Source organism: Eschrichtius robustus, chromosome 20, assembly GCF_028021215.1.
Source record: "Eschrichtius robustus isolate mEscRob2 chromosome 20, mEscRob2.pri, whole genome shotgun sequence".
Lineage (NCBI taxonomy): Eukaryota > Metazoa > Chordata > Mammalia > Artiodactyla > Eschrichtiidae > Eschrichtius > Eschrichtius robustus.
The window spans coordinates 13,270,745-13,295,233 of record NC_090843.1 but is presented as its reverse complement, the minus strand read 5'-3'; the positions used below and the strand labels follow the sequence as shown (position 1 = coordinate 13,295,233).

The window sequence follows — 24,489 nt, the reverse complement described above, 5'->3', positions numbered from 1 at the left end:
GCCATTATTCTTTTTGTTACATGGTCGTTGTTTATCGTTTTCTCTGCCCAACATTCTCTCTTGCACCTGCATTCACCTGGCAGCAGGAAAATGATCTCTTAAGCTTTATCCACTAGAATCTGCCCCCAGAATCTGCCTGAAGATATTTCTGTCATCACAGCTGGGAAGGGGGTTTGCTACTGGCATCTAGGTTGTTGCTAAACATTCTGCAACACACAGGACGGTCCCCACAACTAAGAAATATTCGACCTCAAATGTCAACAGTGTCAAGACTGGAAACCAGCAGTGGCATTAATGAGATTTTGTTTTATCTGTTAATGACCTGTTTTGTTCTTCCCTGAATGACAGCTGTACTAGCTTCAGTCCAGCCGAGGCGAATTGTTTTCTCTCAGCTCGATGCGGATCTCATTCCAGTGTTAAGTCCACTGTTGCCGTTCAAGAGGGGCAGCTGCCCGGAGCACCCAGTCTCCCAGCAGTTCCGCTGCAACATGTCCAGACGTGAGCTTGTCCTGTTTGGGGTCTTGCTTCTATCACCAAGTATGTGGCACTGTCTCCCGAGACCCCAGGTGCACACAGGGCAGGTTCTCTGGTGTCTCTTGACTTTGTTTTCATATTTTCCAGTTGTTTTTCTGGATAAGATTCCTTCAGATCTTCCAGTTCCCCAGTTCTCTCTTCAGCCATGTCTAGGGGGTTGTTTAATTCATCCATTGAGCCTTTTTTCCCCTAATTTCCTCTTGATAATTTCTAACCCTTTTCAAAACTGAATTCATTTTATATTTTGTGTCTTCTGGGGTCTGATTTTATTAAGGTCTTGCTAATGGTGCCTTGTTTCTTTGTGCATTTTGTGCAATTTGGGGATGTGAGCTTATGTTCTTCTCTCTGTGGGGCTCAGCCTGCATCCTTCCAGAGAGGGTTTTGTTTGCCTCCTCTGCCCAGTGTCTGTCAGCACCGCTGGTCGGGGGGCCAGTGTGATTGCATTTCCCTCCACCAGCACCAGGCAGAGACCGAGACAGGTGTGCTCCTGTGGGTACCTACTTCTCACTCTCCTTGCTGCTGAGGGTACCGCTATTTAGGGCCCCAGCTGTGTGTGGGGTCTTCCAACTAGATTTGGCCCTGGGCCTTACGCTGTCACACCCACCCTTCCCAACCAGCCTCCAGGGCTCAGCAGACATGGATCCTGGGGACGCCAGGGACCTGCTCACTGGGATGGTTCACTCTGTGTCTGGGACATGGCCGTATGCTCACGGCCGCACCGCTCCCGTCACATATCCTGTTCCAGGCACGAGGCTTCTTGGTGCTCTTCAGACCCACCCACCTCACTCCCACTGGGGCCACAGGTGCCCTTCTCTGCCCCTTTCGGGGGGGACCCCTGACCACTCCCTCTACCAGGTGGCAGCCCAGCCCGACTTGCTTCAGACCACTGCTTTCCACGATGTCCACCTCTGCTGTTGCCTGCTTCTGGCCACGTCGTCAGTCCTGAGGGGGGGGACTCCCCACAAATCCGTCACCTGGACCCAGGTGGGCTCCAAATGAAGGAGGAGGTTCCCAGCCACCAGGCACCTGATGAGAGCAGGTGGTGACCAGTAGGATCTGACACGGCTGAAGGTGCGCAGGGGCGGCTGGACACTGCCGGCTTTGTTGGTTTTCCTCGGGTTGCAAAGTTAGACCAGCAATGAAAGAAGAATTGCTTCATGATACAGTATCATCAATCAACGTGGTAAACTGGCCTGTCTCCATGTCTCAGAGACCCTGTCTCTGGAATCTTGGTGGTTTTTAAAATTATGCTAAAAACGGTTCTTTTTATTCCTTCTCAAAAGCTCCTTGCTTGGTTTTCTCAGCCAAGGTCTAGGTGCTGCTCTGTGGACCCCGTCTGCTGCAAGGATACAAGTGGGGCCTCCTGTGGCCGCCCTGCAGGAGAGCCTTCCAACCAGCGTGGCCTCACGTGGCCTGAGGCCGCCTGGCCATCCAGGACCCCTCACCACATTACAACGTCCACCAGCTATGGGGCCTCTGGCTATTCTTCCATTGAAAATGGAAAACTCTCTACTTATTTTCAAGAGGAGACATGTTTTAAGGCTTAAATGAAATAATTAAGGTTAAAACCTCACGCAAGACTAACATGGGCTTCCACTCTCAGGGAAGGTCAGCGATGCTGGCATGTCCAGTGGCTCAACTGGAGCAGGAGAAACTCACTTGGCAAAGGCAGCAGGAAAACACGTCTCAGGATTGTACCAACAACACCTACCGTGGCCTCCAGCCGTGGACCCGTGGGCGCACACGTCCCAGGAGGGGCAGTCTGTCCCGTGGCCCAGGTGCAGGAGCACTGTCCTGGGCCCATGGCCGGACGACTTCACCTCAGATGTTCTACCCGCCCGTCCACATCTGTCCTGCAGCCAGACCTCAACCCGTGAAGCAGCAGGTGGAAGGGTGGGGATGGCCCAGGAACCTGCCACACAAAGGCTCCCGCAGTAGGCGGCCTGACCCCTCAGCACTGAGACTGGCCACGCAGGTGCTCAAGTGGGGGACCTTTACACACATCGGCCTCACTGGCCCCTGGACAGGCCAGCATGAGTGCCAGCCCATGTGGACAAAAGCAGCCTGTCTTTGCTTCAGAAACCCTGAGTGAGTGTGTACCCCATTCTGGACAAATGAAAAAAAGGTTCAGACAACGTGGTTCTTCTCCCGTCACCAGAAAACCGCTTCCTGGAGGCCACACGTTGGCAGATCTGTGAAGCCACTGACCGTGCCCTGCTTCCGTCGAGGGTTTAAGCTGCCGTCACAAGTCCCCTGTGTGGCTGGAACTGGTCCTGGTGGGATTCTGAGAACACGGGTCAGCTCTTTCTGACTGAATGAAACTGCACAAGGGCGGGTGACGTGCGTGTGACGGCCACGCACGCTGGGCACTAGAATGGGGTGAGGAGGGAAGACGGCCCCCACCCGCGCTGCAAAAGCGACCCAGAGGCGGTGCTTGACGGCACCCACCCCCACCCCGAGGCATGGCGCCTTCTCTGCCCCCGCAGCATCTGACATGTAACGTGAGTCGCTCAGAGCTTGTCAGCGGCTACGAGCAAGCCCAACAAGGCCATGGTGGACGTGGCGACAGGACAGCCCACGGGAGGCTGCAACCGGCCTGTCCCGGGCCTGTCCCCCCTGGGGCCACCTCTCCCAGCGGGTCTCGGTGCAGGAGCCGGGAGAGCCTACAACCCCCTCTGGTTCCAGCTCCCCCACCGGCACCAGTGTCAGGCACAGGCAGATACAGAACTGCTCAGCATGTGATGATTTTATAAGTAAGACACAGGTTAGAGATTAGGACAAATGCACCAACAGCCCAGGTCACTGTGGCACAGGATGCATGGAAGGAAATGCCACCTCCAGGTGACGAACTCCGGGTCCCTCACACGCACCAGCCAGACCACCGCCGTCCATCCAGGTCCTCCATGCCGACCATGCCCGGGCTCCTCCTCCCAGCCAGGCAGGCAGAGGCAAGGACTCAGCTTCCCGGACCGGCCTCAGCGGACACTGGGCTGCGGAGGACACGTGACAGGGTCAGGCCGGTCAGCGCTGTCTCCCCAGCCCTCCCTGGGTCGCGCTTCCTGCAGGAAACTGCATCTGTGCCGTTTCCCCGAACGTGCCAGGAGCCCCGTGGCCAACACAGCCTCTGGGCAGCAAGCAGGGGGGGGAGGGTGACTATACTGTCCCCCAGCTTCATCCACCTGTGTGACATTTCCCTAATAAAAATGCAGAAAGCACGTTTCCTCAGGAAGCCAGTGTTGTGTTTGGCCGTCACACGAGGAGAGGGGAGAGTTGACACTCAGCCTGCCATCCCCGTCACCCACAGTGTCACCTGGGGGCCGACCAGAGCTGCCCTCACCCTGCATCTGAGGGGGTCCTGTAGGGGCCCCAGAGAAGGGCCAGGCAAGGTGGACACTAGTACAGCACGGTCGGGGGGAGGAAAGGGGGAAAAAGACGTCACCTCAGAAATAACTTAGCCACAAGGAGAACAGAGTTAAGAGCCCAGTGAAGAACTGAAGGACAATGAAGAGAGAGGCAGCTGAACGGAAGGCAGGCCACAACCACCTGGGCCCTGGGAAGCGAGGGGCGCCCCAGCCAGAGCCCCCCGCCCGGTGCCGCCCGTCCTGACTGCTGTACGTCGGGAAGGAATGCTGTCCTGATGGGCGGTCACTAACAAACAGCAGGAAGACTGCAGGAAGTTAGCAGAAGGGGAAGTGAAATGGTAAAAATGTCATTAACCAATCCAAACAAAGACAAGAAAGGAGCAAAGAAACAGGGTTGAATAGAAAATGGAAAGATGGCAAACTAACCCAGTAAATCCAAAATCACACATTAAATGTAAGTGGAAACACTCCAATTACCAAAAACGGTTAAACTGGATTAAAAAGAGATGAGACCTATCTACTGTTCATAAGAAACACATTTAAATGTAGGAACACAGAAATTGAAAGTGAAATAATTAAAAAAGATAAACTACATAAACACTAATCAAAAACTCCGCTGTGGCTCTATTAACACCAGACAAAGGAGACTTCAACCCCTCCTGTGGTTTCCCTGAGGACGAGAACACGAACCAGGAGGAACTCTGCCCTGGACCTGCTGCTGCAGCAAACACCTTGTGCTCTGGTTACTTAGCTCCTGTTCCCCCAACAAGGCTGGCCTCCAACAAAAAAGTACAAAATACAACAAAAGGCAAGAAAAAGCAGTCTGAAGAGACAGTGCAAATGTAAGAACCAGACTCAGAAATGGCAGAGACGTTGGAACTATCAGACCAGGAATTTGAAACAGCTGTGATTAATACGCAGAGGACCCTAGTGGACAAAGTGGCACCACGCAGGGACAGACAATGTAAGCAGCGGTGGAAAGGGCTGGAGACCACAAACACGGTAACTGAAACGGATGCCTCCGACGGGCTCGTCCTAAGACCAGACGTGGCCAAGGAAACAATCAGTGAACTTGAAGACAGGTCAACAGAAACTTCCCAAAATGAAAGGCAAAGAGAAACAAAAATGAAAAAAAAAAGAATATCGAAGAACTGTGGGACAATTACAGAAAGATGTGCAACATCTCTGCTCCAAAAACCATAAAACACTGAGGGGGTCCATGCATGGACACACCATGTTCATGGTCAGAAGACTCAGAGCAGAGACGTCACTTCTCACCAAATCGACCTTCAGGCTGCAGGCAACCTTGGCCAAACTCCTGAAGCACAAACTGACAAGTTGATTCTACAGGTGGGGTGGGAACCCAACAGCCAGGAAGAGAAGACAATCAGGAAGAAAAAAGGACCACAGGATTGAGACGACTGGGCACTGTGACCCACTGTGAGACCTAAACCCATCCCTGCATCTCTAGGACTGAGACCTACATCTGTATCTGTAGGACAGGCTGCGCTGGCTCACGGATGGACAAAGAGACCCAGAGGACAGACAGTCCAAGAGTAGAGCCACATGTGTGGCCTGACGACACGACGTAGCGAGAAGGGAGCTGGGTCAGCTAGATCGTGAGTCCAAACGTAAAAGGTAAAACAGTAAAGCTTTTAGAAAAAAACAGAGAATGTCAACCCTGGAGGAGATCAAGATACCCCAAACAGGACCACATTAGGTCTAAGGACAAGAAGGCCATCCCTGGAGGAGGGGACATTTGCAGGACGTGCGTCCAGAACAAGGTCCCTGAAGACAAAGTATAAAAAGACAGACAACCTGGAGAGAACATGAGAGATCTGACACGTGATGAAAGACGATGTCCGAATGGCTCAGATCTCAGAAAAGGTGGTCACACTCCCGTCACCAGGGAAACCAGCGGGCCCACATCCTGGAGCTGCCACGGTGGCCCTGAGCACACACGCTGCCAGGGAGCCCCGGTCGCTTTGGAATCTGCTGGTCAGCATTTCCCACCGTGAGTCCTCGGCCAGGTGAGTCCACCGGAAATGGGAACCGGTGACCCCTGCAGCCTGAGGCTCACGTCGGGGGGTGTTCAGGGCAGACACCCGGGTGCGTGGAGACCTGGGACCACGCACTACAACCGCCACGCACTTCTGCACGGACGTCCTTCCTCAACAGGAAGCTCAGGAGCAGCCTCTCCAGAGCCAGGGTTCAAACCCAAGGCCAGAGGGACACAGCCGATGGGAACAGGAGGAGGGCACGCCCCCTCCCCAGGACCACAGTCCGTGCTGCTGCGACCCCCACTCCCGCTCCTGCAGGACCCACAGACTGAAGAGAAACCGAATTCTGATTCTCTGCCAAGGACACACAAAACAGTCTCAAGTCTCCCAATGACACAACCTGGAAGAACAGCCTGTGGCCCTCGATCTCAGAAAACCTCAGCTACAACGCACACACCACACTTGCCGTGGAGGATGGCAACTTCAGCAGACACCAGCAGGCCCTGGGAGGCCCTGGAGGTGACAAAGTGCCAAGTGGGATGGGTGTCCCGGGGGCAACCGACACGGCGGAAGGCTGCTATGCTGCTCTGAGGGCGAGAGAGGCCAGGGCGCTCGGCAGAGGGCTGGTCCTGGGTGCCGTGCTCCCCAGGACACACGTGAGACGTGCCTGGCTGGAGAGAGCGTGCTGGCGGGGTCGGGGCAGGGGACGGGGCGAGGGGGAGCTGCAGCAGAAACGCTGCCCCATCGCTTGGGGGGCCCCCGGCTCAGCCCACGGGGAGGAGCTGGCAACGGGCACAGGCTCTGGCTTGCAGGGTGAGGTTGGGGGCAGGTGGGAGAGGAGAGTGGGGGCCTCAGCTCTGCTCCCATCCCACGGGCCTGCCAGGGCCGCCTCCCTGGGGTCCTGAAAGCCCTATGGGGACCGCGACATGGAAAGCGAGGCGGGCAGCATGGCCTGGAACGTTCTAGACCCTGGAATTCAGGAAAGGAGCTTATTGGAGCTGCATTTGGAGGCCTCACAAAGAAGGGGCCCCGGGTAAATCAATGAAGTTGGAACACACCCTCACACCATACACAGAAATAAACTCAAAATGGTTTAAAGACTTAAACATAAGACACGACACTGTAAAACTGCTAGAAGAGAGGACAGGTAAAACATTCTGACATAAATTGTACCAATGTTTTCTTAGGTCAGTCTCCCAAGGCAATAGAAATAAAAACAAAAATAAACAAATGGGGCTTCCCTGGTGGCACAGTGGTTGAGAATCTGCCTGCCAATGCAGGAGGCACGGGTTCGAGCCCTGGTCTGGGAAGATCCCACATGCCACAGAGCAACTGGGCCCGTGAGCCACAACTACTGAGCCTGCGCATCTGGAGCCTGTGCTCCGCAATGAGAGAGGCTGCAATGGTGAGAGGCCCGCACACCACGATGAAGAGTGGCCCCCGCTCGCCGCAACTAGAGAAAGCCCTCGCACAGAAACGAAGACCCAACACAGCCAAAAATAAATAAATAAATTTATAAAAAAAAAAAAAAAAAAAAACAAATGGCACCTAATCAAACTTACAAGCTTTTGGACAGCAAAGGAAACCATAAAAAAAAACTGAAAAGACAACCTATGGAATGGGAGAAAATATCTGTAAATGATGCAACAGACAAGGGCTTAATCTCCAAAATACAAACAGCTCAAACAACTCAACAACAAAAAAACAACCCAATCAAAAATGGGCAGAAAATCTTAACAGACATTTCTCCAAAGAAGACATACAGATGGCCAGTAGGCACATGAAAAAATGCTCAACATCACTAATTGTTAGAGAACTGCAAATCAAACCTACAATGAGGTACCACCTCACACCAGTCAGAATGGCCATTATTAAAAAGTCTACAAATAACAAATGCTGGAGAGGGTGTGGAGAAAAGGGAACCCTTTTACACTGTTGGTGGGAATGTAAGTTGGTGCAGCCACTATAGAAAACAGTGTGGAGGTCCCTCAGAAAACTAAAAACAGAATTACCGTATGATCCAGCAATCCCACTCCTGGGCATGTACCCAGACAAAACTATAATTCAAAAAGATACACGCACCCCTATGTTCAGAGTAGCACTGTTCACAATAGCCAAGTCATGGAAACAACCAAAATGTCCAGTGACATGAATGGATAAAGAAGATGTGGTACGTATATACAATGGAATACTACTCAGCCATAAAAAAGAATGAAATAATGCTATCTGCAGCAACATGGATGCAACTAGAGATTATCATACTAAGTGAAGTAAGAAAGAGGAAAACAAATACCATATGATATCACTTATGTGTGGAATCTAAAATATGGCACAAATGAACCTATCTACAAAACAGAAACAGACTCACAGACATAGAGAACAGTCTTGTGGTTGTGGGGTGGGAAGGGACGTTGGGATTAGACATGCAAACTATTATATATAGGATGGATAAACAACAAGGTCCTACTGTATAGCACAGGGAACTATAATCAATATCCTGTGATAAGCCATAATGGAAAAGAATATGAAAAGAATGTCTGTATGTGTATAATTGAGTCACTTTGCTGTACAACAGCAGAGATTGGCACAACATTGTAAATCAACTATACTTCAATTTAAAAATTAAATTAAAAAAATTTAAAAAAACAACTTACAGCAGCTAGGATGTGGGAGAACTTAAATACTCAGTTTGGTCTACTGTTTGGATAATGATTAGTAAACACTTCAGATGTTATAGTAAAAATTCTATTGATTAATAAATATTGAAAAAGCTAGAAAAATATTTTAAAATAACATCTATTTTAAATTATAAAAAAAAAGAAAAAGAAGGGGCCCCAGGTCCCCCATGTGGCCTGAGGGGACAGGTGGTTACCTTGGGGACGAGCTGAGGTCTGGGCACGCCCAGGAGGTCACACAGGCGGTTCCGCTGGGCTCTCACGACCGGGAGCTCTGCATCCCTGGGGAGGAGGAGAGGGGGGCGGCATCAGCCACAGGAACAGTCTGTGCAGCCAAACCTGCCAAGATCTTTCAGCTCTCACTACACTTCCTGTCGGGTGTGCAGAAAACCCAAGGCACCTTAGATGAGGTAGGAATCAGGGAAAAAGGACGCCTCACTCCAGAACCTACACCCCGGCGAGCCTAGCTCGGGCAGGACACCTGCACAAGGCTTTGCTCCTGAGCCCCTTCTTGGGAAACTGCAGAGGATGAGCCCCACCAAACAGGGAGCCCCGTGAGGGGCACTCGGCCCCCAAACAGCCCAACCCAGGGTCCGGCGACAGGAAATGCTAAGACAGCGGCACAGATTTTAGCCCATGGGTTTTAAGTTTTATTTGACTTGGAAAGCTGTTTACTTACAACTTTCATTAAAAACAAAAATTAAATTTAGCAATACCATAAAGAAAACTGGGCATGTTTTTCTTTTATAATAAGAAAAAATGAGCTATCTTTAAATCCTCTGGAAGGTTAACCCCGCCCTGAACTGTGAGAGGAGAAAGGCAGGCGTGGGGAACTCAGGGGAACTCTGGGATCCACTGGGTGTTGGTGCTTTCATGTCATGCTCCCTTCACTGTCCTTTTCAAGCTGAAGAGTTCTGAGTGTGATGTAGAACGTGCCTCCGTGCTTTTAAAGCTGACAACGTAACAGAAAAATGTGTCCCGTCCCAGCTGCTCACAGAGCGGAGGCATCCATGTTTCCTGAGGCCACGTTTTCTGCTCTGGAATTTTCACCGAGGCGCCCGCAAGATGTTCACCAGAATGCCCTCCTGCTTGAGGCCAAGTATCTCCCTAGAAAACCTTAACGCAGCCCTAAAACCAGAGGCCCTTTTCTGTCCTTCAGGCCACAGTGGCTCACATCCGAACAGGGGAGCTGGGCCGTCAGGCCAGGAACGGAAGCTGCATCAATGTGAGGTCTGTGCGGAGCTCAGCCCTTGTAGGAACGTCACTGTTTTGAGGGTAGTGCATGTGAGTAGGTTATGCACATCCTTTCCCGCGTAAGCAGAGTGCACTGACCCCAGCGGCAGAACCCAGTCCTGGGGGACCCTCATCACTGGTGCCTGAGCAGGCCGCTGCCTAAATAACCTCTGAACTTTGGTCCTGTGTCCAAAACAGGGCTGAGGAGAGTGGTCACCCTGTAGGGGCGTGTGCGAGCGCCTGAATGTGCACATGCACGTGTGTGTGTGCGCGTAAGTGTGTGCAGTGCCTGGAATGGGACAAGCATCACTCCCGTGTTTGTCATCATTCGGTGTTGCCCGCTGGACCCATGCTCACGGGCTACCCCTTTCCCTGCTTCCCCATCAGCCCTCTCCACCCCCATTCAACACCCCTCTTTCCAACCTGCCGTCCAAACTCACTGAGAGTTGAGGAGCCAACAGAGATGGCAGGAAATTGTGCCTAAAACAAACCTGGAGACCCGACCTGGAACAAGGGGTGACCCTGGCTGGCTGGGAGGGAAGTGGGTGTCTGGGGTGGGAGGGAGGAAAACTTATGCTTCCTGATTCCCTCCGTCTGTTTGATTTTTGAACGTGTCCACACGTGGCCTTTTCCACCAAGAGTGAGCAAAGGCCAGTGGACGGCTCTCCTCTGTGGCGAGTCTGGGCCTGGGGGCTCCTGCTGCAGCCACTCAACACCCTTCCGCTCCTTGGGGGCCACAACTGACACACGTGGCACGTCCCCGAGGAGGGAGAAACTGCCTGCCACGCCACACACTCCCCTGCATTTCTGACGCCACAGTTCAGGGGGCAGGAGCTGCCATTCTCGAGTGATTTCAACCCCAATAAACTGCAGAAACAGGTGCACCAGTGCCCACCGGCACCCAGAGCCATGACGTGATCAATAGAAAAGCGACCACAGAGAATAGGAAGTCAGCCTCTAACCAATCAGTGCTCAGAACAACCCACCTTTTCACTTACAAAAATTGTATTTGGGGAAAAATAATTTCACTTTGAAAATCTTCCAGCCTGAACACCCCAGGAAGATCCCCCTCCTCCCTCGTCTGGCCGCCCAGCCCCTCTTGGGTGTAAGGAGTGAGCCTGTGCTACAGAAACACGGACACGTGGGTGAGGAGAGATTGGTTACAGACACCACTGCCTCCTCGTAAACCCAGAGCTGAGGCGGAGGGCTGGAGCCCGTCTTCCCTCTTTGCTCTGGAGGGTTTGGGGAGAGACCACGAACAGGCTCTGGGCGTCCCGCTCACTTTGGCGCTGCACCCGCCACACTCTCGGGGAGGGCAAGGGCCCACGCTCACCAGGCCGTGCCGTTGAGCACAGCCATGACCTCATCTAGGACGTCCGCGGCCACCACATCGTAGGTCAGCACCATCTCGTACACCTGGCTGGCCGTGCTCTTCCGGATCTGGAGGGACAGAGCGAGTTGGTGGGAAGGGAAGGCCCGTGACAGAGAGCAGAGCTGACGGGACCCTGCCCGGAAGCAGGGACGAGGGCCCAGGCACCTCCCGGGGGCCCAGAGTCCAAGTAAAACAGGAAAGGCTCGCCAGGCAGACGGTTAAGAGGAGATGACCTTGGACCGCCGCTCAGGAGACTGGGGCCACAGCCGATGAGTGACCACGAGGCGCGCTCTGCCAGGGCCGCCCCGTTCCCCTGTGGTCCCCCAGAGGCCCTTATCAGGAGGAACATCATTCTTATTGAAATGCTTCATTAAAAACCTGCACCTTATCAGAGAAGTCTTCTCACCTGCTTTCTTTTCTAGCTGTCCCTGGGGGGGACTTATTTAATGGAACAGGTGCTCTCGGAATCCCAAGGCCTCCCCCAGAGCTCCTGGTTTGGCAGGTCAAGGCCTGAGAATCTGCATTTCTGATAATGGGGGAAGGGGCGTCCAGTGACCCCACTTTGAAAACAGCTGTGCTAGATGAGAGTTAAAGTTACTTTAGCTGTTAAGGAAGGTGTCACATTTGAGTTATCTGAAGAGCATTTCTTCTGCCAAAGGGAAAGAAGAGACTTCCTGGGAAACCTGACCCCAGGGTGGGGGCTGTGAGGTAGGCGCCTTCCAGGAGCTCCTGAACCAGAGCCTGCAGGACCCCGATGGGCTGAAACTCCCCACCCCCCGACCCCATGGCAGGGCACCCGGGTGCACCTGCGGCCAGGATCCCAGGGGGCAGGGGTCCCAGCCAGCGTCGGGTGTTTCCCTGGCTCCTGGGCTCACTCCCTGGGGCTCCAGGGGCACATCTGGCCCCAGGCCCTTCGCCCCCAGGGGCCAGGCTCAACCAGCACACTGCAGCTGCTGCATCCACAGGCACAGCATGCCCCGCCCACCCTGATGAGGGCCCGCCCTCCATCAAGGTCCGCTTGCACCAACACCAGGAAGCATCAGACCCCGGCGCCAATGTGCAGGCCGGGACGCTGGCCCCGAGTGGGGCCTGGAGCCGCAGACACTCACCACGGGGAAAGGGTGGCAGAGCAGGAGGAACAGCTGCAGGAGGACCTTCCTCCTCACGTCGCCGGGGAACTGCACCAGCCCACAGAACCTGCAGGGACCCCGCACTCTGGTGAGCTGACCCCCGCCCAAGCCTGCTCCCTGGATACCCCACGCCTTCACTTCACTGGGGGGCCTGCCAGTCTGCGTGGGACGGGAGGCCCCCCAGGTGCTGCCCGTGGTGACCCCCAGGCCTCGGCTGTTCCGCTAGGGAGGCAGCCCTGGGTTCACGTACACTCTCTCCCCGCAGGTGGGGGCACCCAGATCTCCAGAGTGTCGGGGAATCGGGGCTTTTTCTATGACAACACTCCCTGACCCAACGCCCACCTGTCTGGGAGGCTGGTCCAAGGGTGGGCAGGCTGTGGCCGGGCCCACCTGCTCCACCAGGAACACCGGCCGGCGTGACCAGGGCCACCCGCCTCTCACTCTGACATCAGAACGCCCCCGACCCCGGGCTCTCAGCTGCTGGGCCGGCCCCTCCCTTTACCGCCTCAGTGAGTTACTTGGAACTCACACCGCGATGCTGGCCCTCAGTTTCTGGACGTCTTTGGACTTCTTGATCTCTTCCTTACAAAGCGCGAGCAGCTTCACACAGAAGGGGTGGCTGGAAGGAAAGCACAGGACCCAGAGGTGGGCTTCCAGGGAACATCTGATGATGGTGGCCACCCCCGAAGAGGAGAAGCCTCGCCCCTGGGGACATGCACCAGGGCACGTCAACACCAGGGCATGTAACTGGCTCCTTTGCAAGTGCAGCAGGGGACAGACACCTGCTGTCTCGTGCACTCAACAAACCACCTTCCCCGCGGCACCTCCCCGGCCTCACAGACCCTCAACAGGAGGGCAGGCTGACCCCTGGTGGGGCCTCGACGTAACAGGAACACCTAGAACTCGGCCCCGCTGCAAGCCCAGCCAACGTGTGCCGTGTCAGCGCCAGGCTCAACCCAGGATCAAAGCAGGACGACCGAATCGTGACCAGGCCCCACTCACTCGCTTCCAGGTCCAGGTCCTTGGAGGGTCAGGGAGGGACTGGAGGCACCCTCCCCGGCTCTGCTTGGCCGAGGAGAACATGGGGCCACGGTGGCCACGACCAGCGTGAGTCCCCGTGAGATGAATGCTCCTCTCCTGCGGAGCCGCAGCCCCAGGCCAATTCTGGCCGTACGACGAGGGCTGAGGCACAGTGGTCTGAGTGGCCCCACACTCCCTCTTCCCGTCCACTGGCCAGATAACCTGGGATATGGCTGGGGGCAGAGCCTTATGTCACCAGACTCCCGGGCGAGGGCGCAGGACAGACCTCCCGCCCTAGGCAGGCAGCAAGCAGCCGCCCGTGGTGGCCACTTCAGGGTCAGCCTGTGACAGCAGCTCCCCTGACCAGAAGTGGTCCCAGGGAGACTCTCCCGTCTTCTCAGGCTAAAGGAGACCTCAGCCCCCCAGTGGCACCGCCGCCACCTGCCATCCACGTGGCACCACTATCCTCTCGGCCGGCCCGCCCTCCAGCCCCACCCCTCCCTGATCCCTCCAGCTTCTCCCCACAGCTCGCTGAAATGCCTGTCAGGGACCAAGTGACCACCAGGTCGCTGAGGGCCGCGGTCACTCCTGTCCTCAGCCTACGTGACCACTCAGCACACATCATCGACGCCCCCTGTGACTTCCCCTCCGCCTCACCTTCTTCCTGGTAGATCTGCTTCCCCTCTGCTCCCCGTCTCCCTAACAATGGGGCACCCCTACAGCTCTGTCACGGCGCTTCTGTCTACACACCTCCCCTGGCCACCTGTCTACACCTGCCCCCCTGGTGGCCTCATGGGACCACCTACCACCCATTTTCTGAGGACATTCCACCGAGTTCCAGCCTGGAAGATCCATCTCCTCTGGACGAGATCTAACAAGCATCTTAAACCAAACATCTCTGCTATGAACTGAATGTTTGTGTCCCCGAGATTCCTACGTTGACGCTCTAATCTGGAACATGAGAGTGTTAGGAGGTGGGGCCTTGGGAGGCGATTAGAACATGACACGGAGCCCACGGTGGGATCAGTGCCCTGCAAAGAGGAGACACAAGAGGTGGTCTTTCTGCCATGGGAAGACACAGCGAGACTGCGTCCCTCTGCTGATCTCGGATATTCAGCCTCCAGCACTGGGAGGAATGAGTTTCTGGTGTTTAACTGCCCGGGCTGTGGTACTTCTGTTACAGCAGCCTGACCTGCTAGGACAGCCTTCCAACTGGACCTCCAGGCCTCTCTGGTCCACACCGACTCCATCCAGCCTTCCTGTCTGAGAACCACTGCCCCCTTCCAGTGGCCAGTCCAGGAAGCCCACAGTCACCCTTGGCTGCCTCGTCCCCTCATACCCACACTGATCTGCAACCGGTGGTTTTTAGCAAGACGCACGGGGGCCCACTGCTCTCTCCAGCTCCCCGGCTCCCACGTCTCCTGCACGGCAGCACCCCCTTCCCTGGACCCTGAGACTCCCCTCCAGCAGCAGCAGCTGGAGTGCCCATGACCCCCCGCTGCGGGAGGTGAGCCTGACACTTGGGGTACTATTTTCTCCTACCATTTCATTTTGAAATTTTCAAACCAGGAAAATAGGTTAAGATCTGAAACAGAATATTTAGTAAGCAGTCATACAATGTATAAAAGGATCACATCCCACAACCACGGGGTGTATCCGTGAATGCACAAGTTGCTCTGACAGTAGGTATAAGAAATGTACCATGTACATCACAAATGTAATTTGTGATGTACCATCAGCAAATTAAAGGGGAAACCCTTTGATGTTATTCAGTTAAAAGAGCATTTGAGCGTCTCAGCAAAGACGTAACAACAGGGACCAGATCCACTCCCACCTGGAAGAACTAAAAGTGAACAAAACTCACTAGACAGCCGGCTGCAAAGGACGGTGACCACTGAGGCCTGGGAGGCAAAGGAGGTGAGCCTGCAACTGCCCAGCTTCCTGCCTGCGGAGGGGACATGGAGGGGACCTGGGCAGAACCTGGTGCCACCCTGAGTTTTTGGTGTGCAGGGCAGAGGGCCCCCAAGGATTCACCCAAGCCCTGATCAGTGCAAGGACACTGCCCCAGACTGGGGAAGGACCCCCAGAAAGATGACACACAACGACTGTCACCACCAGCCGAGCAGGAAGCTCTGAGATGAAGCAGCCGATCAAGCAGCAGAGACCTCAGAAGTGGGAGAAAATTAACCCCAAGGCACCAGAGCCTCAGACAGGGAGGCCGATGAAGCGGCTGCAGTGTACCTGTGCTCGGCAGCTGAGGAGCCCTGAACGCAGCAGAGGAGGGGAGCGGCCTCTCAGACCCGCTCCCTGCGCCCACACCCACCCGGCCTGTCTGAGGTGGGCTCTCCACCTGGACCAGATCCCAGCACCGTGCCCATCACGGCCCTCTGCGATCCCCATTCACCGTCCTGACTGCCGTCCGTAACTGCCCTGACTGCAGGCCCCCGTCAGAGGGGACGCCTCACCTGCTGTTTCCTGCCTGGACAGCAGGGCTGCAGCAGGGGCCCCCACCCCCATGTGGGAGCAGCCAAAATGCTTCTTGGTGGCACCTACACGGTGTATAAAAACTGACCCTGAACGTACTAGAAAGCTATCTCCTAGAAGCCGGATTTCTGGATCTCACCAGCTGTTCTCTGAACACTTACTTCTCCTCGGCGGTGAAGATGGCGAAGCAGCCGTTGGCTAGCATCTGATCCAGCATCTTTAGCAGCGGCACAGACACCCTGGGAGAGAAGACATGTGTGAGACGCCAGGTACCAGAACCCAGCAGAAGGGAAGACCTGGGCACGGGGGAAACTCAGTGCTGCTGAGATGAGGGCTCTCCCTGGACGGCCGTCAACTCAACCCCAACCAAAATCCTGGCAGGACGTGTGCGGAAAATGACAAGCCAATTCTAAAGTTTATATGGAAACACAAAGGATGAAGAAGAGCCCAAACAGCTACGGGAAGAAAGGACGAAGCTGGGGGGCCAACACTGCTCAATTTAAATAATTGTGGCGGGGACTTCCCTGGTGGTCCAGTGGGTAAGATTCCGTGTTCCCAGTACAGGAACGTGGGTTCGGTCCCTGGTCGGGGAACTAGATCCCGCATGCATGCCACAACTAAGAGTTTGCATGCCGCAACTGAGAAGTCCGCACGCGGCAACACAGATCCCACGGGGCCACAACTAAAGACCCGGCACAGCCTAAATAAATAAATATTTTTAAAAAATAATAATTATTGTGGCAAAGCTCAAGTGATCAAAACCGTGTGATCCTGGTGTGAAGACAAGCATCAACGAAGAGAAAAGTCCCAAACTGGGCTGCACATCCACAATTTCTGACAATGATGCGAAAGCAACGCAGCGGGAAGGTCAGTCTCTCCCACACGTGGAGCAACTGGGCGTCCACAGGCAAAACCAGGACACAGACCTGGACCTGTAGCTTGCATCACACAGAAACCAACCCCAAACGGACCTGAAGTCTGAATGGAACACTCAAACTATGAAACTTCTAGGAGAAAATGTAAGAGAAAGTCTTTGTAGCCTTGAGTTAGGCAGAAATTTCTTAGATATGACACAGAAAACACAATCCATAGAACAACAAGAGTACAAACAAGTTTATCAAAATGTAAAATATTTGTTCTTAACAGAGAGACTGTTAAGAGTGTGGAAGACAAGCTAGAGGCTGGGATGAAACATCTGCAAATCACGTCTCACAAAGGACCTGTCCAGTATGTATAAGAAAATCTCAAAACCCGGCAGCAAGGTAAAAAAGAAGCACCCAGTTTAAAAACGAGCAAAAGATCTTAACAGATACCTGACCAAAGAGGCTATGCAGACAGCCAGCAAGCACCCGAGAAGATGCCCGGCACCCTCAGTCAGGAGGGAAACTCGAATTACAGCCACGACGAGAAACCACACCCCCTTGGATCGGCTAAAAGGAAAGGACCGAGCACACCAGCTGTGGTGAGGACGTGGGCGCCCAGAACTCTCAGAGGCCATGAGCAGGAGCAGGAAACGGTCTGTCAGCTTTAAATATTCCCCCGCCCTGTGACCCCAGCCAGTCCGCTCCTTAGCGTTCACCCAAGAGCAAAGGGAAGACACCTCCACATGAAGGCTTGTGCGTGAACGTTCATCACAGCTTCACCTGCAACTGCCTCAACCTGGAAACAACCCCAGTGCCGGTCCACAGCTAAACAGACAAATTGTGATGTAACCACACAACAGAACATAACTCAGCACTAAAAAGGGTGACTCTAAAAGAAACATGCTGCATCCGAGAAGCCAGACACTAAAAGGGCACACACTGCATGATCCCACTTAAGTAATGTTCTAGAAAATGCCAACTAAGCTACAGTGACAGAAAGCAGATCAGTGGTTGCCTTGGGGCTGGGGGACCCTGGGGAGGTGGGGTTAGAAGGGGCAGGAGGCAACTGTGGGTGACAGATGTGCTCAGTGTCTTGATTGTTTTTATGGTTGTTGACATGAGTCAAAACCTCTCAGACTGTACACTTTACGTGTGTTTTGTTAGATGTCTTCTACACCTCCCGACAGCTGCTTGCGGAAACAGCAAAGAGCAATGGCCTGAGTTCCTGTTTGATGAGAGCTATCTGTGCATCCCAGGGACAGGACAAGGGCCTGCACGAGGGGACCTGCAGCCATGCAGTGGTAACCGGGGGCCCAGATGCTCTGGGACAGTTGAGAACGGAGTCCAGGAACAGCCCTCTCGGAAGGTGCAGGAAACATCCCCAATTCTGAGGTAGGGCTTTTGGGTCTACACTCCATCTTCTTGGAAAAGCAGTTAACAAAATGCTACAGCAAAAACATTTAGAAAACAGGTCACGTTCCAATCCTGGCAGGCTGAGATCTCACCTTCTCGATGGTCGTGGTTGTGTGTGAACCACGTGTCTGAGCAGTGGCACTGACATGTCGGTGTGCGTGACCAGGGAGCACCACAGGCCAGAGCCACACGAACTCTCCTGGCTCACAGCCTCTGTCACCTTACTTCCAACATATACAACCGGCCCAGAGTGCAGGCTGCGAGGGGCCCGGGAGGTGACTCTGGTCACGCCCTTGCCTGGCTGTGCCCACGTTCCTCACCTGGGCCCACCCTACCTCCCCTCAAAACCCTGCTGGGAAATGAGACCCTGGGGATCTGAGAAACCACTGCGAACAGCACCACCACTCACCTGTCGTTCAGAAGGCTGTCCTCAAAGACCTGCAAAAGGGTCCCAGTGAAGTCCTCCAGGGCTTGCGGGTCGTTCTGAATCCCCTTCATGTACCCAAAGAGGCCCTGTGTTGAGTACCTGACCTGTAATACGGCATTCTTGTAAGAGGGACAAGACCACGCCACTCCTGGCACCCCCTGCCCCAGGGATGGCCGCGGTGACAGACTCAAAACATCCGCTACGAAGAGTGAGGATCCCTCAGAGCCTGTCCGGGCCGGGCGTGAGCACGGCCACAGTGCAGACACCCGAATCGGAAACGCAGCTCTGGACGCAGCAACGCAACCCAAGCCCTCACATGCTGTTGCTAAATTTGGACCCCTTAGATGCACGGTATCTGGGCGACCACCGCTGCTGGGGAGCAAAAGCAAAGGCACCTCCCCTCAGATCAACAGCTAACACCATCGCACAACCAACACCCAACTGGTGAGTTCTCACGAAGGAGTCTGCAGAGCAAGAAAGCAGATGCAGGCCTCCCTCTGACAGCAGACACTGGATCACGTGACACAGAATGTAGGAGAATATTGTGTGTTAATTATTACAGAGAAATGCAGTCACAAAGATAAGCATGCGATGGAAAAGCACGAGAAACAGATTTCAGAACAAACTGAATGGTAATGAAGATACAATTACTGAAACACCAAAAAATGCAACAGTGGGAGGGAACGAGCAGGCTACACAGAACTGCAGAAACTGCAGTAATTTGAAAAGAAGCGTGAAGGCGGAGAGGACTGACTGTGGGCGGGAATGAGGACGGTGGAGAACTTTCCAGAAGTGACGAAAACCAAGAATCCACTGGTTCAGGAAACACCGAATCAGGGCCCAGGGAGCAATGAGGGGCAAGAGGGAGAGGGAGGGGCCCACGCAGGGGCGACAACACAACAGAATGGAGACAACACAACGAACCACCAAGAAAATGCACAAACAGGAAAGAGGAACCTGAAGAGACAGGTTGGGGAACCATAGGGCGCTTGATGTGCAGGGAGGGTGAATCGAGACCGGCAAAAAAGCCAGGGAGCGCAGGAGCTGCATGCATCTGCATCTGCAGTCTCCCTGCCGCTGAGCTCATGCCCCACACGCTGTCCAGTGGATCAGAGGTAACACCCGCCCCCCACCTGCCCCGCAGGCACACTGAGCCCCAGCAGAGGCTCCTGAAGGAAGGATGGAAAGAAGGAAGGAGGCAGCGCTCCCTCTCGGGAAGGCCCACTGAGGCGCCTGCTCACCGTGGACTCGGTCAGGCCGCCCACGGACACGGCCAGCCCCAGCAGCACGTGGTAGCGGTAGGCAGGCAGCCCCAGGAGCTGGGCCACGCGAGGGAAGGCCTGCGACGGCGCGCCCCAGTTCACAGAGGCCACAGCGGACCTGCAAGACAGAAGCATGAGCTGGAGGGGCCGCCCCGCTGGGAACAGAGCTGCCCCACCGGGAACTCAGTGCCAGTACCTGGGGAAAAGCCTCTCCAGCTCCTCCCGGTGGGGCACGTGGGGGATGGCGGGGCCGTCCCAGTGGAGCAGCGCCAGGAACACACGGGCTGCATGCGCCCGGAACCGGTCGATCTTCTCACTCGCCTGCTGGGCTAAGCAGCACATGATCCGCTGGCAGCTGCAAACCGAGAGCGCAGGGTTAGCTCGGCTGGAACATGAGAGCGGGCACACGCGCCACCGTGGCTGCGGGTGGGAACGGGATCTGACAGCCCAGAAGCCTAAGTGGGAGGTCTAGAGTGGAAGCAGTGAAGACTGATACGGCTACCGGATGGGTGGTGTGCGAGAAGAGACGGAAGAAATGGGAGGACAGGGTGCCTGCAGCCAGAGGAGGAAGTCGGGGTGGTGGTGCTGAGGAAGCAAGGCCCGGGTCTCCTCAGGGGCCTCGGCAACAGAAGGGGCGCGGTGATCCCAGGCCAGCAAGGTACCCGGAGGCAGCCCGGTGTCCAGGGAACCAGCGGGGGACGGGATGGCCAGTCCCCAGCAGCAGCAGGCGCTCGGCACAGGGGTCCTGAGCCAGGAAGCTGGCTGTCCTGCAACAGGCCTGGACCCTGAGGGAGGCCTAGCCAGGAGCAGGGGCTGTGGAGTCAGGAGGGAGGACCCGGCAGACCCTCTCCACGCAGCGGGAGAACACACTCACACTGGGGCCTCGATCAGCTCTGGCTGGTCCCTTGCCAGCAGAAGAGTCAGGTCCATAAGACTCGTCATGGCGGCCTCGCGGACCCTGCAGAGACATGGAGGGGGTGAGGCGCCGGCTTCCTGCCCCAGGAGCTATGTGACCATCAGCCACTCTGCGGGGTCGGGTTCAGACACCCTCAACCCAGGGCAAGAAACATGCAGGAGGCTCGACAAAGGCCGCCAGCAGCCTTTCCTCGAGAAATATTTCTCTCGCACATTACCTTGAGCAAAGACACCTGTTTGACACCTGAAGACTAATGGCCAGGTCCCAGCAAACTCTCTCACAAGTACACACACAGAAACAGCGCTGATTTTCTCATGAACCTTTAAACACAAAATATACCCACTCTACAAAGTTTTTTTCCCAGCAGAAAAACTCTTAAGGGCTTTTTGGCTTTTCGAGGGATAGATGTATGTAGAGCAGCTCATGTTTGCTGGCCTAACTCCGGAGTGAAAGCATCATTTTAAACTTGGGACAAAGAACACTCAACCCAGGTCGGACACAGCTGGGCAACAGGGACCACAGACACTGCCCCACGTCGCCAGGGCCGGCAGGTCCTATATGCCTGGGGCACCCACCCTCCCGCCAAGGAGTGCGCACCACACGGGAGATAGCCTGTGCTGTTCGGACCTGCACGGACAGAGGCCCCGGCCCCGGAGAGGCCCAGCAGCCAAAGCACTGAGTGCAGGTGTGGTGGTGCTCAGAGGCATGAGACGGACACAGGCCGGGGCCGAGGGAGCTGGACAGGCTCAGACACCAAGGCACAGCCGCCAGCCAGCTGCTGCTCAGGACACAACACGCACGACCCTCTGGAGGTGCCAGGGTGGGTCAGGGCGTAGAGGGAGGGAGGAAGGAGCACCCCCCCTGGACCCCCAGCGCCCACAGGCACAGCACTACAGGGAAAGGCCGGCGAGAGGAAACAGGAGCGGCTAAAGCCTGCAGCACACGCCCCTGGGGCCCTCAGCAGCTCCTAACTGGACAAGCACAGGGTGTGGGTCCAAAACCCCAGAAGCCGGCAGCTGGGGGTGCACATGTGCAGGAGGAGGGCCCTGGGAAGCCCCTCAGTCAGAGCTGCGGGTGTGGGCAGAAGGGCCAGCCAACCCCAGCCCTGAGGACAGCAGGTGACCCACCCACACAATAGGGGGCCTGACAAAAGGAAACTTAAATCTTGCTGCAAGGAAATTACACAACCCAAAATCTCTGCAATTTTGAACTCACAATTTCTGGATTTAGTTAAAAGTTACAAGGAATGTTAAAAAAAAAAAAAAAAAAAAAAAAAGACCAAGTGTTACAATAATGAGAGAGAGAAGACGACAGAAATAGACCCATGGATGACACGGATAATTGGAGTAAATGGCCAGTCTTTAAAGTAACCATGAGGAACACGCTGAAGAAAAAAAAAAAAAGAAAGATGGAAAACAAATGAAAAAGATGAAGACTTTCTACAGAGAATTAGGATCTCTGGAAAAGAACCCAACACTGCAGAACTCAGATAAACCTCTGGAATTAAAGATTCACAGAGGGGACTTCTGCATGTGCACAGCACTGGCTGGCCCTCCTCTGTTCACCTGATGTTCCGTGTGCTCTGGGGGCAGCCACAGTGGCAACTGCAACACCAATGAAAACCCACTGCCCTTCTGGCTTGAACTGTGCAACCAGGGTCAGAGAGTAAAGGGCTCCCCTTAAAGGGGCCTGAGAAGGGGCCCCCACGTTCACAGAGGACCACCACCCACAACTCCACCACGCAGCCAACACAGCAGAACCTGAGCGGCCGCCCGTATCGGGTGAGGCAGAGACCACGGCATTGTACTCAAAGCGGGCCCACTGCCTGCTGCGAAGCCCTCAGCACCCTCTGGGAGGATGAAGCAGAACCAAAGCGTCCTCAACAGAACCCTACCAGTGTCCAGGATCCACTCTAGAGCCAGAGGCCACGCAAAGAACCAGGAAGAGGGGCTCAGTGTCCAGGGCAGACACGTGAGCCCCGGCTGTGGTCAGAGCATCTTCACCCACACAGACCCTAAAAGGCACGGCTGCCACGGCCTCGTCCCACGGAGGACAGGGAAACAAGGGGCTCAGGTGGCCGTGCTGGGCTGGGGCCTCCCAGAGGACATGCGCCCAGGGAGGTGCTGTGGCCCCCTTGAGAGCCCCCATGCTCCCACTGTCTGGGAGGACCCCGGGGTTCTAGATATGCTGTGCAGACACGTGCGCAGTCCTCAGGCCCCCACGGGAGCCGTGCCCCAAAGGCCGTCTCAGGACGAGAAGAAGGAAAGGAAAGCAGCGGGTGAGATAAGGGAACACTCCTGGTGGATGAAGAGGCAGGAAAGGCCAGCAGACAGAGAGAAGGGGGAAAAACCCAACCGGATATGTTATTAATGAAAATACAAGACGAAATTAAAGCTAACTTCTTTTCGCATCGTTGTAATAAACAAGTAAACCACTTCCTCTCCATGTCAGCGACACCTCACCCGGTGCTCGGCCCACAGTGAGCCCCTCGTCACAAGGCGCGTTTACAGGGGGTCTTGAAGGAGAGAATGTGAATAAAAACACTTAGAAGAGGTTCCAACATAAGCTGTAGGAGAACGTCTCAGCTTCTCCAAAATGGCAACTTAGTCTCTTATTTCTAGTAAACAGTAAAGTACTTTTGCAACCTTGGAAAGGAAATACAAGCGAATCCAGGCAGGGATCCGAGCACAGCGGCGTGAGCGTCTTCCCCGTGCTCGGCTGACAATGACACAGACCTCCTTCAGGTCAACAAGCAACTGAAGGGCTCCTCCCAAGACTGAAATCTGTGCACCTCAAGTCTTATTCCCAATCAGGCAGGAGCCAAGATGATGATATACAACGGGATCCCTGGAGAACTACCCAGGTGCTCCCTACTCCCCTTCCCCAAAATGGTTTCAGATCCTTCCTGCTTTAAACAGTTGCGTGGGGGCTTTGCGTGAACTTTATTAGGTAAAACTGGAGAGCAGACAACTGGGGCTTAGACGAGGGAGACACAACAATGTTTGTATTTTATGAAGTTAATTTTTTTTTTTTTTCAGTGAAGAGTAGGACAGGGACTTCCCTGGTGGTCTAGTGGTTAAGAACCCACCTTCCAATGCAGGGGACGCGGGTTCGATCCCTGGGCAAGGAACTAAGATCCCACCTGCCGCGGGGCAACTAAGCCCACACGCCACAAGTACTGAGCATGAGAGCCACAACTAGAGAGAAGCCCACGCTGCAACAAAAGATCTCGCATGCTGCAACTAAGACCCAACGCAGCCAAAAAATTAAATAAATAAATAAATATTAAAAAAAAAAGAGAGAGAGGAGGATGCACACACGAGACGGGGACGGAAACCCCGGCTGCCCTGGGAATAAAGGGTCCGGGCTGGGGCCAGGGCAGCAGCATGAACGCCCCGTCTCTGGCCTCGGCGGGACATTCCTGAGAGGAGCAGGGGATGAGGGTGACGCGTCCGCCTCACCATGCTCCCACGTCCCCGCGGCTGTCGGTGGTGTAATCGCTCAGACAGCCCAGCAACGTGCAGTAAACCTGGGCAACGTCCTCTCTGCACACAACCTCGTCTGGAGTCCCTTCTGCTTGCACACCGACAGTCTGGCAAATCCTGAAATTAAAAACATGGGAAACATAGCTAATGTCTGCGAATCCCACGCAAGCTCTCCTGTCTCTCTCATCATTTTGGCCTGATGTGTCTTTCCTGACAGGATGACCTCTGAACAGACCCATAACTTGGAGGCAGACTCAGAATCCCCAAGTTCCTCCCGCACTGACGTAATGCTGAGTGACGCTCTTCTCCAAAC

At 54.8% G+C, this 24,489-nt stretch overlaps 2 protein-coding genes across 4 annotated transcripts in view; one reads left to right on the top strand and one right to left on the bottom strand.

Moving 5' to 3' along the window:
* Positions 1-3,073, top strand: part of B3GNTL1 (UDP-GlcNAc:betaGal beta-1,3-N-acetylglucosaminyltransferase like 1) — a 118,106-nt gene extending 115,033 nt beyond the window's left edge. Inside the window, exon 13 of one of the 2 annotated variants that reach the window (XM_068531375.1) lies at positions 415-3,073. The gene's annotated coding sequence lies outside the window, so the exon portion shown is untranslated. Of the gene's footprint in view, positions 1-348 lie in introns of both variants that reach the window. The other variant, XM_068531373.1, reaches the window with a different exon arrangement.
* Positions 3,074-3,262: 189 nt separating this feature from the next.
* The window catches only part of TBCD (tubulin folding cofactor D), a 183,604-nt gene continuing 162,377 nt past the window's right edge, over positions 3,263-24,489 (bottom strand). Inside the window, exons 29-39 of one of the 2 annotated variants that reach the window (XM_068531370.1) lie at positions 24,153-24,293; positions 20,650-20,733; positions 19,972-20,130; positions 19,755-19,893; positions 18,496-18,617; positions 15,972-16,049; positions 12,836-12,925; positions 12,286-12,373; positions 11,138-11,244; positions 8,769-8,853; positions 3,263-3,524 (exon numbers count right to left, since the gene is read on the bottom strand). In XM_068531370.1, the coding sequence (XP_068387471.1) occupies positions 3,510-3,524; positions 8,769-8,853; positions 11,138-11,244; positions 12,286-12,373; positions 12,836-12,925; positions 15,972-16,049; positions 18,496-18,617; positions 19,755-19,893; positions 19,972-20,130; positions 20,650-20,733; positions 24,153-24,293 (1,108 nt within the window). In that variant the 3' untranslated portion in view covers positions 3,263-3,509. Of the gene's footprint in view, positions 3,525-8,676; positions 8,854-11,137; positions 11,245-12,285; positions 12,374-12,835; positions 12,926-15,971; positions 16,050-18,495; positions 18,618-19,754; positions 19,894-19,971; positions 20,131-20,649; positions 20,734-24,152; positions 24,294-24,489 lie in introns of those variants that run through there. The other variant, XM_068531369.1, reaches the window with a different exon arrangement.